Source organism: Rhinolophus ferrumequinum, chromosome 6 (genome assembly GCF_004115265.2).
Source record: "Rhinolophus ferrumequinum isolate MPI-CBG mRhiFer1 chromosome 6, mRhiFer1_v1.p, whole genome shotgun sequence".
In the NCBI taxonomy this organism is placed as follows: domain Eukaryota; kingdom Metazoa; phylum Chordata; class Mammalia; order Chiroptera; family Rhinolophidae; genus Rhinolophus; species Rhinolophus ferrumequinum.
The window spans coordinates 65,308,519-65,326,449 of record NC_046289.1 but is presented as its reverse complement, the minus strand read 5'-3'; the positions used below and the strand labels follow the sequence as shown (position 1 = coordinate 65,326,449).

General features: G+C 45.3%; 1 protein-coding gene across 1 annotated transcript; it reads left to right on the top strand.

Annotated features, from left to right (window-relative positions):
• The first annotated feature begins 1,038 nt into the window (after positions 1–1,038).
• Positions 1,039–17,570, top strand: THBS1 (thrombospondin 1). The gene is made up of 22 exons (XM_033108538.1): positions 1,039–1,208; positions 1,754–1,849; positions 2,130–2,689; positions 3,585–3,660; positions 3,940–4,139; positions 4,253–4,375; positions 5,439–5,532; positions 7,008–7,181; positions 7,494–7,670; positions 8,006–8,179; positions 8,422–8,549; positions 8,663–8,815; positions 9,254–9,472; positions 10,131–10,238; positions 10,779–10,938; positions 11,076–11,194; positions 12,711–12,945; positions 13,139–13,366; positions 13,536–13,807; positions 14,226–14,323; positions 14,427–14,566; positions 15,492–17,570. The coding sequence occupies exons 2-22, from the start codon at positions 1,783–1,785 to the stop codon at positions 15,497–15,499; spliced, it is 3,513 nt and encodes a 1,170-aa protein (XP_032964429.1). The 5' UTR covers positions 1,039–1,208; positions 1,754–1,782; the 3' UTR covers positions 15,500–17,570.
• The last annotated feature ends 361 nt before the right edge of the window (positions 17,571–17,931 follow it).

The window sequence follows — 17,931 nt, the reverse complement described above, 5'->3', positions numbered from 1 at the left end:
TTCAGGAGCCGAAAAATGAAAAGAACGTTTAGGGAGCGTAAAAAGGAAATAAAATAATAGGCAGAGGGTAATTTATTATTTTATGGGTCTGTTCTGTAAATAGTTTAAAACCTGGAGCCAGATGGTTCTGCAAATTATCCAACCAGGAGTCACGTTAAGAAGCACGAGTGGGCACAAAAACTGTTTTTCAAGACACAATTTCAGTTTTGGCTTCAGGGAACTGGATGCGAGTTTCTTTAATATCCCTGACTAGAAAGCTGTCCTCTCCGTCCCCTTGATCACAATACGCATACCTCCCCCAAGCGGTAAACTGTGGAAGCGCTGTAGCAATCGGGAGGAGAGACGTTCGCGGGGACTTGGGCGACAGGAGAAAGTGTGCCCCGACCGGCAGCGGGAACGCGAGCTCTAATCACTGCCCTGCGGGCCGGCATGACACCACACTCACCTCCCCGAGTGGGTCAGGCGGAGGGCAGAAGCGAGACGGCTCGAAGCCGGGCGCGTGGTCCTCCACCCCACCCGGATGGATGGATGAGGGTCAACAAGCACACAAGAAGGAACTTCTTTAAAGATTGGTTCTCTCTTGGTCACATTTATCCTATCGGGCTTTTTTTTTTTTTTACTAACGGGCTCGGTCTCCCAGTGTGCACCCCTCAGCCATCGCCCTGGCGTTCAAGGAGACGAGTTTGTCTGATAGCCCCCTAAGGGTCTTGGATGGGTGGCTGAAGCCCCGTCGCTGCTCGGGATGCTTACCCTGAACCCATTGGCGGCGTGGCGCAAGAGCCAAAGTGCTGAGCCCGCGTGCGCCAAGGCCGCGTGGGCGGGCACCAGGTTTTCTGAGAAGTTCCAGGGCCCTCGGGCCCCGACCCCTGCCTCCCCCTTCACTTTCTAGCTGGAAAGTTGTGCGCCTAGCGGCGGGGGGCGGAGAGAGGAACCCAGACTGGCCCCCCTCCCGCTTCCTGCCCGGCCGCCTCCCATTGGCCAGAGGAAGGCCCAGGAATGTGAGCGCCCCTTTAAAGGCGCGCGGCTCCTCCGCCTCGCCAGCCACTGCAGCTGAGCCGGCGGGCCCATCCGGAACTCCTGCGAGCTCTCCCTACCCGGCCTCCGACTCCGGCCGAAGCCCCCCCAGGCGCACCGCGCTCTCCAGGACTCGGCGCCGGACGCTTGCACCCTCGCCGCCACTCCGGGCCGCTGCGCCCGTGTGCACACAGGTAAGGAGTCTCCGGGCTGCCGCCTAGGAGCAACGCTGCCCTGGCCATCCACCTGATGCTCCGAGGATCCAGCCCCTCCGGGGCTCCGGAGAGCAAACTCTCCCCCTTTGCCTTCCCCATCCTGTCCCTCCCAGCCGCTGGGGGATTCTTCTCGTGGTAGGGCTCCAGAGCCATCCTCTCCAGCCTTGGGGTTCACAAACCACTTGTCAGGATATCCCAAGTCCCTCTCTAGAGAAAAGTCTACAATACCCTCCCGGCGCCCCCAAACTACATCTCCTGGTCCTGCTGCTTACTCTCCACCTCCCTAGGACAAGACCCCAGATGTCTGGTTTTTCCCCCTCCCCATTTTAGAATCACAGTCTCCTGCTCTCAAATCTCCTTTTCTTCCTGATGCCCTCTCCAAAGTCAATTCTGTTGTCCCTCATTCCAGCAAATGCGGGGCCATAGAGAGATCCCCAGGTACCTGGCCCTATGCCCATCCCCCAGTTACTGCCCACCCTCCCTGCTTTGCTGTCTCTTACCCTGGGCTCTGCTTCCTCCTGCAGGCTCCCTGCTGGGCACAAACAGTTCCACCATGGGGCTGGCCTGGGGACTCTGTGTCCTGTTCCTGTTGCATGTGTGTGGCTCTAGCCGCATTCCAGGTGAGTCTGTATAATACCTTTGAGGCGGGAAGGAAGAGGTGGTGGTGCTGGTTACCCCAGGTGTGCTTTCCTCCCAGCTCTCCTTTCCCAGCTGTTTCTCCCTGAGCCCCAACTGAACACCAGGAGGCAGGTTCCCTCTGACTATGGTGTTTATTCAGCTTTCAGTGGTTGCCAGGAGTTTTCACCCTGACCTCTGGCCCCACCCCTCAGAGCTGAGGCACCCCCACCCCCACCCCGGGTCCCATTCTAGAAAGCTCACAGTGTGTATTGCTCCTAACAGAGTCTGGGGGAGACAACAGCGTGTTCGACATCTTTGAACTCACGGGGGCTGCCCGCAAGGGGTCTGGGCGCCGACTGGTGAAGGGCCCCGACCCTTCCAGCCCAGCTTTCCGCATCGAGGACGCCAACCTGATTCCCCCCGTCCCTGACGACAAGTTTCAAGACCTCGTGGATGCTGTGCGGGCAGAGAAAGGTTTCCTTCTCCTGGCCTCCCTAAGGCAAATGAAGAAGACTCGGGGCACACTGCTGGCAGTGGAGCGGAAAGACCACTCTGGCCAGGTCTTCAGCGTGGTCTCCAACGGCAAGGCGGGCACCCTGGACCTGAGTCTGACTGTGCAAGGGAAGCAGCATGTGGTGTCAGTGGAAGAAGCACTCCTGGCCACCGGCCAGTGGAAGAGCATCACCCTGTTTGTGCAGGAGGACAGGGCCCAGCTGTACATCGACTGTGAGAAGATGGAGAATGCTGAGCTAGACGTCCCCATCCAAAGCATCTTCACCAGGGACCTCGGCAGCATCGCCAGACTCCGTATCGCAAAAGGGGGTGTCAATGACAATTTCCAGGTGAGGCCTCTTCTCCGATTCGTGGTCTGTGTGGGTCACCTGCTAGCCAGCTGACCTGTCAGGAGGGCTCTAGCAGGAGAAGCAGAGGTTCCCGTACAGGAAATACTGCCTGTGGACTACAGCAGTGGTTGTCAAACTTTAGGGAGCACCAATATCACCTAGAAGGCTCGTAAAACTCATACTGCTGCACCCCACCCAGTTTCAGATTCAGTAGGTCTGGGGTGGGCCTGATCGTTTGCATTTCTAACATGTTCCAGGTGAGGCTGATGCTGGTGGGGGGTGTTTTGGGGAACCACACTTTGAAAACCACTAAAGGAAACAAATGGTTTTTCTATAGCAGCCTGTTCCAGCTTTAGATACTCCTTATACTTTTCTCAAGAGAATAACTTATTTCAAATGCATTCAGCCAATTGTAATATTGCTTGAAATGGATACTTTGTTCTAGCAGAATAAATACCACTCTGCTATTTGATCCCTCATGGGGATGTAGCTGGTCTCAAATAAAAGGTTAAAATAGTGGTGATTTGCTGCTGCAGCTTCTTCCTCGCTTAAACTTCTAGATCTTTGCAACGGGGGCTTTGAAACTCCCACATTTAATTCTTTGACACTAGAGAGTGTCATTATATCCTCTGGCCTTCGTTTCCATTTCCTGTGTACCCAAGTAGGCTGATAACTGAATTCTTTGTAAAATACTGAAGACTTGGCAGAAGATACAATTAAGATTTTGAAGTTGTCTGGCAATTTATGTTGGTGTGTTACTTTGACATGGTGATCTTAAAAGGGAGCTCTTTCAAACTTTTAGAACATCTATTGTGTGCTCTTCCTTGCATAAACAGTCTCTCCCACCCACGTAGCTCTCCCAGCACTCCACGGGTAACGTGTCCTCTGCCCACAGGGGGTGCTGCAGAACGTGAGGTTTGTCTTTGGAACCACACCAGAAGACATCCTCAGGAACAAAGGCTGCTCCAGCTGTGAGTACCCTTCTGTTTTTTAGGGCCTATCGGGAAATTAGGGGAATTCCACCCAAAACAAGCTGAGACATTTAAGCAGTGTTGGTTGTATATAAATTACCCTGGGTAGCAGTTCAGAGGTATTTAAACGTGACCTTAAAGGCTATTCCACACACATGTCCCTTTTACCTGCTGCCTACCTCACCCCAAATGAAATGTCTTTTACAACGAGGAACTCAGGCTGGCCGATGAGAGCATCTTCCATTACTTTTCTCATTGTGATTATTTGCTTTGTGGCAGCTACCAATGTCCTTCTCACCCTTGACAACAATGTGGTGAATGGCTCCAGCCCCGCCATCCGCACCAACTACATTGGCCATAAGACGAAGGATCTGCAGGCCATCTGCGGCATCTCCTGTGACGAGCTGTCCAGCATGGTCCTGGAGCTCAGGGGTCTGCGCACCATTGTGACGACGCTTCAGGACAGCATCCGCAAAGTGGTCAGTGGCCTCTGCTCCCATCCCTTGAGCATGAGCCCCTGACAGTGGATCACAGAGCATCCCAAAGGACTACACATTAGGTTGCACACTAATGACCTTTCTCCCCCTTTTAGACGGAAGAGAACAAAGAGTTGGCCAATGAATTGAGAAGGCCTCCCCTCTGCTACCACAATGGAGTTCAGTACAGGAATAATGAGGAGTGGACTGTTGATAGCTGCACTGAATGTCGCTGTCAGGTAAGGGATCTTTACAAACTGGAATACGAATGGATGGCGTGGGTTTGAAGGCACAGTCTCTGGGGAAATACCCACTCGGCCACACAAGCTCTTTTTATGTTCTGTGGCCTGATACCAAAGTGGGGTGCTTTTTTTTCCTTTTTTTTTTTTTTTAAAGATACTATTTGTTTTTTGGTTGTTTTTCTTTTAAGATACAATTATGACATCTATAAAATCTTTAAACTCTCAAAGTCTTAATTAAAGCCCAGGCTAAGTATATAAAAGAACAAATCTACACAGATAGACATCAGAATAATTTACTTGCTTCAGTTTAAAGGCTAAGTGTTGGATGTCAGGTAAATAACACCTGGTTGGAACATTCCTTCTCCCCCACAACCCTGATTTGTATTCAGCTATGACAAGGAGATTCTTTTACTACAGTACTGATTGTTGTTCAAATGACTGAGCCTGACATTGTTAGGATATAACTATCTACGAAGCTCAGATGGCACAGTGTGTCACTCTAGCTCTGCTCACTGCCAGTGGCAGGTGAGTTTGGGGGTTTACCTGGCTCATTAAGCAAAGTCTAGCATAAATACAAATCATGGATTGTTGAATTTTGGAGCCAACTTTATTAAATTCCCTTTCTTCTCCAATATAATATAAAATCAGATCTAGACATGGGGAAAATATATGCTCATTGGTCTTCTTTTCCCCATCAGATAAAGTATTTTAATTTAAAATTCCTGGCCGAGTTTTTATGAGTTTGGTTTCAGATGCAGATTCATAGATTTGACCCATGATGTTTGTTGGTTCCCTGTGGATAAATTCTTCATGCTGTAACTTCTATCATTGACGAAGTAGCAGTAAAGAAAGAACTCTCCAAGGAATAGAGTGACAAGTAATTGGCACTAGAACGGTCTCTACAATACTGGTGGCTGCAAATCAGACAGACAGACCTTCTATTAAAATCATTTCAGTAGAGTATTCAAAGCCCTGACCACAGTTCATCTTGTAACTGAAATGTTACAGGATGTAAACTTCTGCTTGCAGTGTGCTTAGTAACCCATTTGTCCCTCTGCAGAACTCAGTTACCATCTGCAAAAAAGTGTCCTGCCCCATCATGCCCTGCTCCAATGCCACAGTTCCTGATGGAGAATGCTGCCCGCGGTGTTGGCGTAAGTTTCTGAAACTGCATAACCATTCCGCCGTGACTGGATCAATTCTCTATAAACACAGGACAGTTGAGCACAGCACTGGAACCCCACCCCCATCTCCATCCTGGGTTTTCATTCAGTTTTTTGCTGCAGCATCTGGTTAACTGATGGCTTTGGCAGCTGTGTGGAGCCCAAACTCCATGACTAAATCTTCATGAGCCCCTCTGGCAGGCAGTAATCGTTCTCGGTATAGCTTATTGAGCCTGATTGTATGCTTTGAAGAAAAAAGAGATGAAGGTGTAGCAGCAACAGCTTCAGGTTGACTGCTTCTAGAATTTGACCTTAGGGCCTAGAGCCAAGAAAACTCCGCTCACCAGAGAAATGGATGGCCTCTAGTGTGAGCATTGGACGTAACTGGGCCTGAAAGCTCCACCCATTGTATCTGCAGGAATAGGAAGCCAAGGGGAACAGCAGCATTTTGAGTTTTGAGGCACTAAACGAAAGAAAACACTGTGTTGTTTCGTAGCACCCGCTCCCTGGTTTCTGTTGCCAGTATAAATTAATCACTGTGCTGAGACAATATTGAATGTAGTAGGTACAAGTCATAAAAATGATTTATCACACTGAGATAAGCAATAAAAGTGGCAAGTAATACTCACCCTGCACAAACCCCTATCCCTACACACCCTGGTCATAGCGCAGAAGAACCAGTCCCCTCCAGGGATCATGTTAGTGATACTGGCACGGGAATAATCAAATCATTTGTATATCGGTTTCCATTCGGCGTTCACTTCAGGTGTGGGGTAAAGGGAACAAAGATAGCTGGAGATGAGCGGAGTTTTGAACTTGAATCAGGGAGAGCTAGGAAATCGTCCAACTGATGGCAAGAGAAAACAAGTTCCTCTATCTTGCGTCTCATGCAGCTAGATGTGATTGTAGTCATGGTGCTGTGCAGATGGTAAACAAATACATTCTCTTGGGAAACTATGTGCAGAGAAGGCCCCAGATGCTAGGGTGAGAGGAGCAACACACTGGTTAACCTCATGACCGAGTTGGAGCCTAGAGCTAACAGCAGCTGAGCTGCCTTCAAGCTTATCTGTCCAACACATGGTCTGTGGCTCCCCTGAAAGTCAGAAGTGACTCCTAGAAGCTGCCTAAAACTCTGGTATTCTTGGAAGCCTGAGACTGGAAATGCCTACCAAGAAATCTCGAGTCAGGAAAAAGAAACTCATTTGAAATGCTGAGAGAGGAGGGAGGAGGCAACGATGAATAGGAAAACACACACTGGGAGAAGGCTGAGCTGTGCTGACCCAGGCAAAGCATTCGCTTAGCCTGATGGCAGTAAACATAACGACCTGAGATAAACCCCTTGGCTGTTGGCCTAAGAAATATATTGCTTTTCACTCTCTGGCAAGGGAAGAAAGTCCTGGACAGAGCAGTCTGAAGACTAGCTAGTCTTAATGATTACACGCTAAATGACCCCGTTTCCTCTGCAGCCAGTGACTCCGCGGACGATGGCTGGTCCCCATGGTCCGAGTGGACCTCCTGCTCTGCAACATGTGGCAATGGGATCCAGCAACGCGGCCGCTCCTGCGACAGCCTCAACAACCGATGCGAGGGCTCCTCCGTCCAGACGAGGACCTGCCACATTCAGGAGTGTGATAAGAGATGTAAGCATCTTGGCCACGCGGGAATGCCGAGAACGACCTTCCTTGTTTGTCATCACCAAGGGCAACTCCATAGCACAGAGGTTAAGCGTACAGGTCCTAGACTCTCTGGATCTGAACCCTAATTCTGTCATCTATCTGTACACCCTTGAGCACAATTTACCCTCTCTCAGGCTCTTTCCTCGTCTGCCAGTTGGGGATAATAGTTCATGGTAGGGTTATTTTGAGGAGTTCATTTACATAACGCATTTAAAGCAGTTAGCACAGAACTGGGCTCATGGTGAACACCCTGTAACCATCGGTTTTGTGCTGTAGTTAAACAGGATGGCGGCTGGAGCCACTGGTCCCCATGGTCATCTTGTTCTGTGACTTGTGGTGACGGTGTGATTACAAGGATCCGGCTCTGCAACTCCCCCAGCCCCCAGATGAATGGGAAACCATGTGAAGGTGAAGCTCGGGAGACCAAAGCCTGCAAGAGAGACGCCTGTCCTGGTAAGTGTGAGCACGCGGCCCGGCTGGGGGCTGAGCCCCCAGTGGCAGCTTTGCCCAGCTGGTTGCCTGGCATCGGACCCTTCTGTTCGCTGTGTCATGGAGGGGAAAAGGTTACTTGCTAGAGAAACAAATAGAAGCAAAAGTCCTGCATGCTCAGCAGCTTCTATTAATGAAAAACAGAAAGAAAACCATTTCAAACTCATCCTCTTCCCAGACATTCTTCCCATGTATCAGGGTAGCAGAGGTTTCTTGAACAAACTTAAGGGAGTCTTCTGTGACAGGTAAGGTGTTTGAAAATTAACCTTAACTTTTGCATGTGGTTCACTTTCTTACAGTTAATGGAGGCTGGGGTCCCTGGTCACCCTGGGACATCTGTTCCGTCACCTGTGGTGGAGGGGTACAGAAACGGAGCCGGCTCTGCAACAACCCCACCCCCCAGTTTGGAGGCAAGGACTGCGTTGGTGAAGTGATGGAAAACCAGATCTGCAACAAGCAGGACTGTCCAATTGGTGAGCCATGTAGCCCAGGACAAAACCACAGATGGCCACAGTCAGCATTCAAGGGAGTTCTAGCTTTGAATGGTCCTGAGTGCTTTGATTACTGTAAAATGCGAGATGGACAACAAAATCTCACCAAGTTATCAGTTACATAGACCCTATACTATTTTACACTGTATTTTTTTTTTTTTTTTAATGATCAGCATGGCAGTTAGCAGCTTAGACCAACCATTTGCTTGCCTCTCTTGTCTCAGATGGATGCCTGTCCAATCCCTGCTTTGCTGAGACCAAGTGTACTAGCTACCCTGATGGCAGCTGGAAATGTGGTGCTTGTCCCCCTGGCTACAGCGGAAATGGCATCCAGTGCCAAGACGTTGATGAGGTGAGGAACTGACGGCTCAGAGCTGTGAGACCTAGGAAAGCAGCTAAGCCATCCTAGTCATTTCCTATGGCAGTGTTTTCTAAACATGAAGCACCCTGTTGTTTCTCCTGTAGTGCAAACTAGTGCCTGATGCCTGCTTCAGCCACAACGGAGAGCACAGGTGTGAGAACACAGACCCCGGCTACAACTGCCTGCCCTGCCCACCGCGCTTCACTGGCACGCAGCCCTTCGGCCGGGGTGTGGAGCATGCCGCTGCCAACAAACAGGTACAGCAGACCAGGCTGGCAGACGAGAGGAGGGGTGTCCTTGACTGAAACAACTAGTAATGGGAGGAAGCTCATTTCATCTCCTTCACAAAAAACAAGGAAGGGGGTGAAGGTACAATCCAGCTTTTAGAATCATGACCAGAAAAATCCATTGTAAACCTATCACATTTGAAAATGCTGCTCTGGAATAAGTTGTGAGCCGATGGACTTGTACATACCCAGGTGCTGAGCAATTTCAAGAAAAACACACATAAAGCAATGTTAACCTGCCACCTGGACATCTGCAGGGGCGAGTAGGGAAGGACAGAGGTAACGCACACTCTTCCCCATGGAGTGTCTGTCTGTTCGGACATGATAGAGATCCGGGTTCTTCTTGCTTCTGCAGTATCTGGAGACTCTGGAAGGCTATGCATTAACATCAGGATGTTGTACCCTCAGGTGTGTAAACCCCGCAACCCGTGCACAGACGGGACGCATGACTGCAACAAGAACGCCAAGTGCAACTACCTGGGCCATTACAGCGACCCCATGTACCGCTGCGAGTGCAAGCCCGGCTACGCTGGCAATGGCATCATCTGTGGGGAGGACACAGACCTGGACGGCTGGCCCAACGAGGCCCTGGTGTGCGTGGCCAACGCCACATACCACTGCAAAAAGGTAACTCCCCGCATGCGCCTCCAGAGAGGAGGCACATCACATCGACCTTATCATAAGAACAGGCTAAGGGCTTTAAATGTTTAACGTTGGAACATGAAATGGGAAGATTAAGTCCCCCAAAGACAGAGCAGCATTAATTCTTAATAGTAAATCACTTGGTGCCAAGAACAGGAGTGGGGCAGGCCCTTTCGGCAGTTGTTCCATAGTCCATGATTTTGTCCAAAAAATTCACTACTCTTCCAAATACCAGCAGAGTATGACTTGCGTTCCCAGCATGTATAAAACCTAGAGCATTTATACACATTATATTGCCATGTTTCCCCGAAAGTAAGACCAGGTCTTATATTAATTTTTGCTCCAAAAGACGCATTAGGGCTTATGTTCAGGGGATGTCATCCTAAAACATCATGCTAGGGCTTATTTTCCAGTTAGGTCTTATTTTGGGGGAAAACAAGGTATAAATATATACATGTTTACATTGTTTCCTCCCAAAATAAGACCTAATATGTGTGTGTGTGTGTATCCCCCAAGAAAACATTTAATTTTTTTGTCTTACCATAAAAAACATGTTGTCACAGAACAGCATTCAGTCCTTTCGTGCATGAGCTGAGCAAAGGGCGTGCAACCTGCAGCTGTAATGTGCGTTTTCTCTTTCCAGGATAATTGCCCCAACCTTCCCAACTCAGGGCAGGAAGACTATGACAAGGATGGAATTGGCGATGCCTGTGATGACGACGACGACAATGACAAAATCCCAGACGACAGGGTAAACACAAACATTTTCCTTTCATCTTCTCTATTCAGTGACAGCCTGAAATGAATGAACTTAGAATCATAGGGGAGAATGTACCAAACTGATACACAGGATAATGAGAGGAATTAGTCTTTTGTTTCAGGAGTTTGAGGATGTAGATGTTGCCCAGAGAATTTTTTAAATGGAGGTTTTGTTTTTCATCACAATCTTCCTTCCCTCCATTTGAGGAAGAAATTACAATATATAAACAAATGACACTTTGCTCCCCAGATTCATTTCAAATGTCAAATGTCTTATCTACATTACAGTAAAATTTACTTTGGGAACTGAGAGGATGAGCTTATATTTATATCTTACTGACTCGTAACCAACAGGAATCCATTTTTCCTTCATTATGTCTTGGCTTTTAACTTTTGCAGTGATTTTACACTGATGACTCACCTAGGATAACCACTACCTAGAAAATACCTGTCGCAGATTTTTGCAGTATATACGTATTATACATATGATTTGAGTCTTGAGCTGTTTCCACAGTGTGTCTTGTCTTTGCAGGACAACTGTCCGTTCCACTACAACCCAGCCCAGTATGACTACGACAGAGATGACGTGGGAGACCGCTGTGACAACTGCCCCTACAACCACAACCCCGATCAGGCTGACACAGACAACAACGGGGAGGGCGACGCCTGCGCTGCAGACATTGATGGGGATGGTAAGACCCGCCCTGACTGTAGCGAAGCAGTCCCAGGCGCTGGGGACCACTTCTCAGCCCTGGCTGTCAGTGTGCGGTTTGGTGGGAACAGCCGAGGCTGGAGATTCTGGCTCTCATTTGTCCCCTGTTCTCTGCAGATATCCTCAATGAACGAGACAACTGCCAGTACGTCTATAATGTGGACCAGAGGGACACAGACATGGATGGGGTTGGAGATCAGTGTGACAACTGCCCCCTAGAACATAATCCTGATCAGGTAGCTGGACTCCTTCTAAAATCTTGAATATCCCTTTCTACGCCTCCAAAACTAGACTTCAAATACTTTTATTACCATGGCTCTCACTAGTCTCGGAGCCACTTTTATTTTCAGGGAAACTGTCCGAAGTGGTCCCCTGGCAGAGTCCCATAGATCTTTTAGTGTAACGTCTCATAACTTCAATCTCCTAAAAGAAGGTTTTTGTGACTTCTTCAGCATGATGTATCATTAAGAGAAATTTTACAAAACAGGAATCTGTAACTAACAACTCTAGTAATATTAATTTTATTTAAGACTAGGAGGTGAAAGAAAATATCCTTAAGCAAAATAACCATTTTCATGGCTAATGATATAAACTGCCTGTAAGAAAAATCGTCAAACTAAAATTACTTCCCTAACCTGGAGAAATCCCTGTTTCTTTGTCTTTCTTCAAAAAGCGTTTGGCATTGCAAACAGGTATTCTCCACCAATGCTAGGGAGAGCCACAGACAGACATTAGCCAGAAGAGGTTCCATGTCTGAAATAATTTATTTTCTTGTATAATTGCCCATTATTATTTTCTGGAAACAAAACTTAAGGCATTTTTTTCCCTAAAATGCATTATTCTGGAAACCAGCTTTTAAAAAAATAGGAATATTTTTATAACTTTTAAGATATCGAACTTTGTCCCCTAGTATTTGCTCTTGTGAGGTCCTGTAAAATAAAAAGCAACAGGAGGAAAAGCTTTGGGGCCATAACTGGAAAGTGTGAATGATCTAAGATAGCTTTGCTGATCAAATGTTATTGAGGGTCATCTAGTTTGAGTTTGGGTCTTACCATAAATTAAACTTCTAACCTCCCAGGATGAGTTTTTGGTTCTTCAGACTGTGATAAAATGTATAATGAAATTCAGACATCATGTAAAAACCTTACTAGCAAAGAGTATAAATACCAGTCTGTATAAATAATCCTTAAGCATCCTGTGCACACTGGATAATGTAAAAGGATTCTGAGAAATACAGTTTTGAAAAAACTTAGAATTTTGACTTTACCTGAGCCAACAGATGACAGTCCTTATGGACTAGATATATAAAACCAAATGCCTAAAAATAAAAGAAACTAATTGATCTCTACTATACCCATTACCTAGTATGCACCAAAAACCGTGCCACGTTTCCATGATTTAATGGCCTAGAGTAGAAGTTGACATGTCAAGTTTACAATTGAAACGCTTCAATGGAAAATAACAAAATGTACCCAAAGAATTGCACTGAACATTAAGATATAAGCAATTAACATTGCATTTCATCCTTAATGATTAAATCATGCTTTCTATTTAATTTTATTTAAAAAAGAAACAAAACTTAAATATCCCTTTCCAAATTTTCATATGAAAACAACCACCAAGGAAAACAACTTAAAATTTGCTAATGGTACTGTCTTTTGGCAGTAGCAAATAGACAGGAAACCCCCATCGGCCATATTCAACATTGGAGAACCTTCCGTAAGTTACCCTCTGTTCCTGTCTCTCTTTCAGCTTGACTCTGATTCTGACCGCATTGGAGATACCTGTGACAACAATCAGGATATTGACGAAGATGGCCACCAGAACAACCTGGACAACTGTCCCTACGTGCCCAATGCCAATCAGGCTGACCATGACAAAGATGGCAAGGGAGATGCCTGCGACCATGACGATGATAATGACGGCATTCCTGACGACAGGGATAACTGCAGACTCGTGCCCAATCCCGACCAGAAGGACTCGGATGGTAAGTCCGTAGAGCCACTTTTTCAGGGAGTAACTGAGACCGTGGCTCTCTGGACTGAGGAAATAAAAACAAAGCTGAGTGCACTTGAGAGGATGACGAGACTAAATGCCAACTTTGATAAGACAGAGAATTTCTAACACCAATAATGGTAGTACTTCAGAATTTCACTGAACTCTTGCCGTTTGGACCTTAGGTGATGGTCGAGGTGATGCTTGCAAAGATGATTTTGACCATGACAGCGTGCCAGACATTGATGATATCTGTCCTGAAAACGTTGATATCAGTGAGACTGATTTCCGCCGGTTCCAGATGATTCCTCTAGATCCCAAAGGGACCTCCCAAAATGACCCTAATTGGGTGGTACGCCATCAGGGTAAAGAACTTGTCCAGACTGTCAACTGTGATCCTGGACTTGCTATTGGTGAGTAGTGAGTTCTTCACACCCAAGGGTTAATGCATCCTTGGGAAAGAAGCAGAGATAAAACCTGGTGGTTGCGTGTGTCCCTGCGGGTACTAAGGGTGTCTGGGGAAGTAACGGAGAGCCTTCTGAAGGCTGCCGTTTTTAACCCGTGTCTGGCCTCCTCTTCCAGGTTATGATGAATTTAATGCCGTGGACTTCAGCGGCACCTTCTTCATCAATACCGAAAGGGATGATGACTACGCTGGATTCGTGTTTGGCTACCAGTCCAGCAGCCGCTTCTACGTTGTGATGTGGAAGCAGATCACTCAGTCCTACTGGGACGTCAACCCCACAAGGGCTCAGGGATACTCAGGCCTTTCTGTGAAAGTTGTAAACTCCACCACGGGGCCTGGCGAGCACCTGCGGAATGCGCTGTGGCACACGGGAAACACACCTGGCCAGGTAAGAACAACACTTGCAGAAGGGAGACAGTAGACGGGTGCTTGACTAGCACTAGAGATGCTGTGTTTTGACAAAGACTCAAAGAGGGAGTCTTAGCATCACCAACTGCAGCATTAAGCTCTGCTTTGTGAAAAAAGAATAGTATCTGAGAGGAGAGCTCACCATCACTCGCGTCACCCTTCAAATCCAAAGGCAGTTTCAGCCTTTCAAACAAAAAAAGTTCCTTCCATTCTCTCTTTCTACTTTACATGTGCATTCAAGGGCACACCGTAAATGAAAGAGGCCTTGGAAAAAATCCTACATTGCAGCCCAAATTAGGTCCACTTGGTACCTTTCAAGCACTATTTCTTATGGAATGAAATATAAATCTTCTCATCATGGAGCTGTGTTTCAACCTTTTCTTTTCCTTTTCCTTCAGGTGCGCACCCTGTGGCATGACCCTCGTCACATAGGCTGGAAAGATTTCACCGCCTACAGATGGCGTCTCAGCCACAGGCCAAAGACGGGTTTTATTAGGTGAGACTGCACTGATTAAATTTCACTTACAGTCACACTGATGAGTAAGAAGGAAGAGACCAAAACCTAGGGGTGTCACTAATGAGATTTTTTTTCCCTGCAGAGTGGTGATGTATGAAGGGAAGAAAATCATGGCCGACTCAGGACCCATCTATGACAAAACCTATGCTGGTGGTAGACTAGGGTTGTTTGTCTTCTCTCAAGAAATGGTGTTCTTCTCTGACCTGAAATATGAATGCAGAGGTAAGAGCAACGTTACAGTGAATGTACATTTGCCATCTCTCATTCAGACTATCATTGAGAAGGCCAATTATGGGAGAGTCTGATGTAAAGACTGTTTTACAGACAGAGTTATTATCTGTATTTTGCTGTTGAAGACACAGTGATAAAAATGAAATAAGGCCTCTGAACTGTGGCTTATGAAATCCCACATCCTCCTTATCAATATTAATTTGCTTAGCGATCTCTGTGCTCTTCATACACAGTGCAAAGGTAAACTGCAGACAAGCACCTGTATAGTTTAGACCACATTCATAATACTTTAAAACTTTCCAAGCTTCTATGTCTTACACACTCCTTATCGTTGTATTTATGCCATTACAGCGCAGGCTGTCTTTCACAACCTGTCCCTGTTACACAAGAAGGGAAAAGAGTATTGCTTTCATATTGGCTTATTAAATTAATTTCCACTAATAACCTTAGCTGCTTTTTTCTCCATGGTTTTTACTCAGTGGGTTATTTAGGCTCTCACGGAGTCCAGCCCTGGGCCTACCAAAAAATAAGTACTTAATAAATGTTTTCTGGGATAAGACTTGATATCAAGATCAATTGAAATTAAAAAAAAAAAAAGATAGTTGATTTTACTCAAAATAGTTAAATCACGATGTAATCTTTAAGTCTGAATTTCTAAAATAAAAATTCCCTAAACTTTAAACATTGAGGGCCTTAGAAAGCGTCACTAAGTTCTGCAAGGTCGTGAAGTATCGGTGTCCTGGCGACAATGTTCAAACACATGTACATTTCATTTTCTAAGCTGACAATCTTAAATTATGTTTTTGTCATTATGAAAGTAGAACTATACCTAGGTTAATTTATTAACTGATATTAATATGACAATGCCTTTGTGAATTAGTTTATTTACATACTTATGTGTTGGTTTGTTTAACAGATTCCTAATCATCCAACGGTTGATCAAAAGACTGATCAAAACAAATGCTGGTATTGCACCTTCTGGAACTATGGGCTTAAGAAAACCCCAGGATCACTCCTCCCTGCCTGCCTTTTTTCTCTGCTTGCATCAGTGTGGACTCCTAAAACATGTGACTTGCCTCAAGAAAATGCAATTTCCCAAATCAGACTCAGCCTTCAGCCTCTGAAGGAGAAGAGAATCTTCCGAGAACATAAACAATTACTTTGGTTTGCTTTTGAAAAAGCAAAAGCATCCATGTGCTTCAGTTGGAAGGTGCCAGCCCCACTCAGCTTTTGTCAGAGCAGGGTGCCACTGTGAGGCCATCTCTGAGCAGTGGACTCAGAAGCGCTTTCAGGCATGTGAGAGAAGGGAGGACTCACTAGAATTGGCAAACAAAACCACCCCTGACCTACTCCCTCAGGAAGAGGGGGAGCAGGGACCAAAGCCTTAAGGGGAGGGCGCATACCCAAGAGATGATTGTATGAGAAAATATGGAGGAACTGTTACATGTTTGGTACTAAACCATTTTCAGGGGATTGAAAGACTATTGCTGGACTTCATGATGCTGACCGGTGTTAGCTGATTAACCCACGTAGAAAGGCACTTAAATAGAAGGAGGGGAGAGAGGGAAGGACTGCCTTCTGCACTTCCTCTTGGATCCCCACCCCTTACACATCACCTATAGTGATGTGTAATAGCCAGAATAGCCAGTCAGAATTAAACCAGAGTGGGGGCAGTGCTGGCTGCCACGCCTGGTTACATTGAAATTGTGCAGATGTAGCAGGAAAATAAGAAAACCTACCATCTCAGTGAACACCAGGCTGCCACCCAAGGGAGGGGCAGCCATGCTTGTATTTTTATGGTTAGAAAGGCACAAATTTATCAACTAAAACATTCCTTTTCTCTCTTTTTTTTTCCTGAATATCATGGAGTTTTCCAATTCTCTTTTGGACTAGTTTTGTTTTGTTTTGTTCTGTTTTACAAATACTTTGTAAAATATTTATTTTTTACTTTGGAGGATCTGTCTGAAAGACTTCATGGAACAGGAAGAAGCATAAGGACTATCCATATCATCTTTGTTACGAGTCTTCATGACTGTAAGATTGTAAATACAGATTATTTATTAACTCTGTTCTACCTGGAACCTAGGTTTCATATGGAAAGTGTTTGAGAGCAGGTAGTTGAGATTTATCAGCAAATCTCTTGCAAGAACGGCACAAGGAAAATCAGCGTAGCGAGCTGCTCTTCACTTTGTGCTTAGAGTAAATGATTTGGAATTTTTTTTTCTTGGTCTTTTCAAATGGAAGTAGCTGGTTGTCTGTTTGCAAGTGTTTTTAGATTGCAGAGAAAGCCATGCAGCCTTTGATACTGTTTTACCCCATCCCTTGTGCCTATTTCCAGGGAGAAGAAAAAGCATCTACACTTATTTTTTCATTTTTTCCAAAAGAAAAAAATAACAAAGGTGAAACTTATATACAAATATTACCTCATTTGTTGTGTGACTGAGTAAAGAATTTTTGGCTCAAGCAGAAAGAGTTTAAGTGTCTAACAAACTTAAAGCTACTGTAGTACCTAAAAAAGTCAATGTTGTACATAGTATAAAAATTCTTTGCATAAAAGTATTCCCAATAAGGAAATAGCATTTAAATGTTAAATACATTTTCTGAAAGTTATGTTTTTTTCTATCATCTTGTATACCATTGCTTTATTTTTATAAATTATTTTCTCATTGCCATTGGAATAGATATCTCAGATTGTGTAGATACGCTATTTAAATAATTTATCAGGAAATACTGCCTGTAGAGTTAGTATTTCTATTTTTATAAAATGTTTGCACACTGAATTGAAGAATTGTTGGGTTATGTTTTGTTTTTGATTTGTTTTTTGCTTGTTACCCACCCACCCCCAGTTTTTACTATTTGCCAATACCTTTTCCTAGGAATGTGCTTTTTTGTACACATTTTTATCCATTTTACATTCTAAAGCAGTGTAAGTTGTATATTACTGTTTCTTATGTACAAGGAACAACAATAAATCATACGGAAATTTATATTTATACTTACTGTATCCACGATTATTTGTTCTCTACCGCTTTGTTATGAGGTACAGGTAAATTCCGTTCTTAAACCAACATGGCATACAAAAAAAGAAACTCCAGTAGATAATGGTTAACATTCAGTTTCTATACAATTTAGGGAGACTGAGTTGCTTAGCTTAGAATACACATTAGCTGGATTTGTGGAATAGAGAAAAAAGAAACAAATTAGCCTGCCATATTAAAAACATCGGAAGGAGAAATAACCCTTAAAATATGAGCCCCAACAGAATACAATTTCATATTTTACTAATATCATTAAATGTTATTTATTGAATCCTTTTCCAAATCTAGTTCTACTTCTAAAAAGAACAATGAAAACAA

Bases quoted from the DNA above. Each gene is read 5' to 3' on its own strand.
- THBS1 (XM_033108538.1), top strand. From the start codon at position 1,783: ATGGGGCTGGCCTGGGGACTCTGTGTCCTGTTCCTGTTGCATGTGTGT. The intron at 4,140-4,252 runs GTCAGTGGCCTC...TCCCCCTTTTAG, and splicing joins AGGACAGCATCCGCAAAGTG to ACGGAAGAGAACAAAGAGTT. The intron at 13,808-14,225 runs GTAAGAACAACA...CTTTTCCTTCAG, and splicing joins CGGGAAACACACCTGGCCAG to GTGCGCACCCTGTGGCATGA.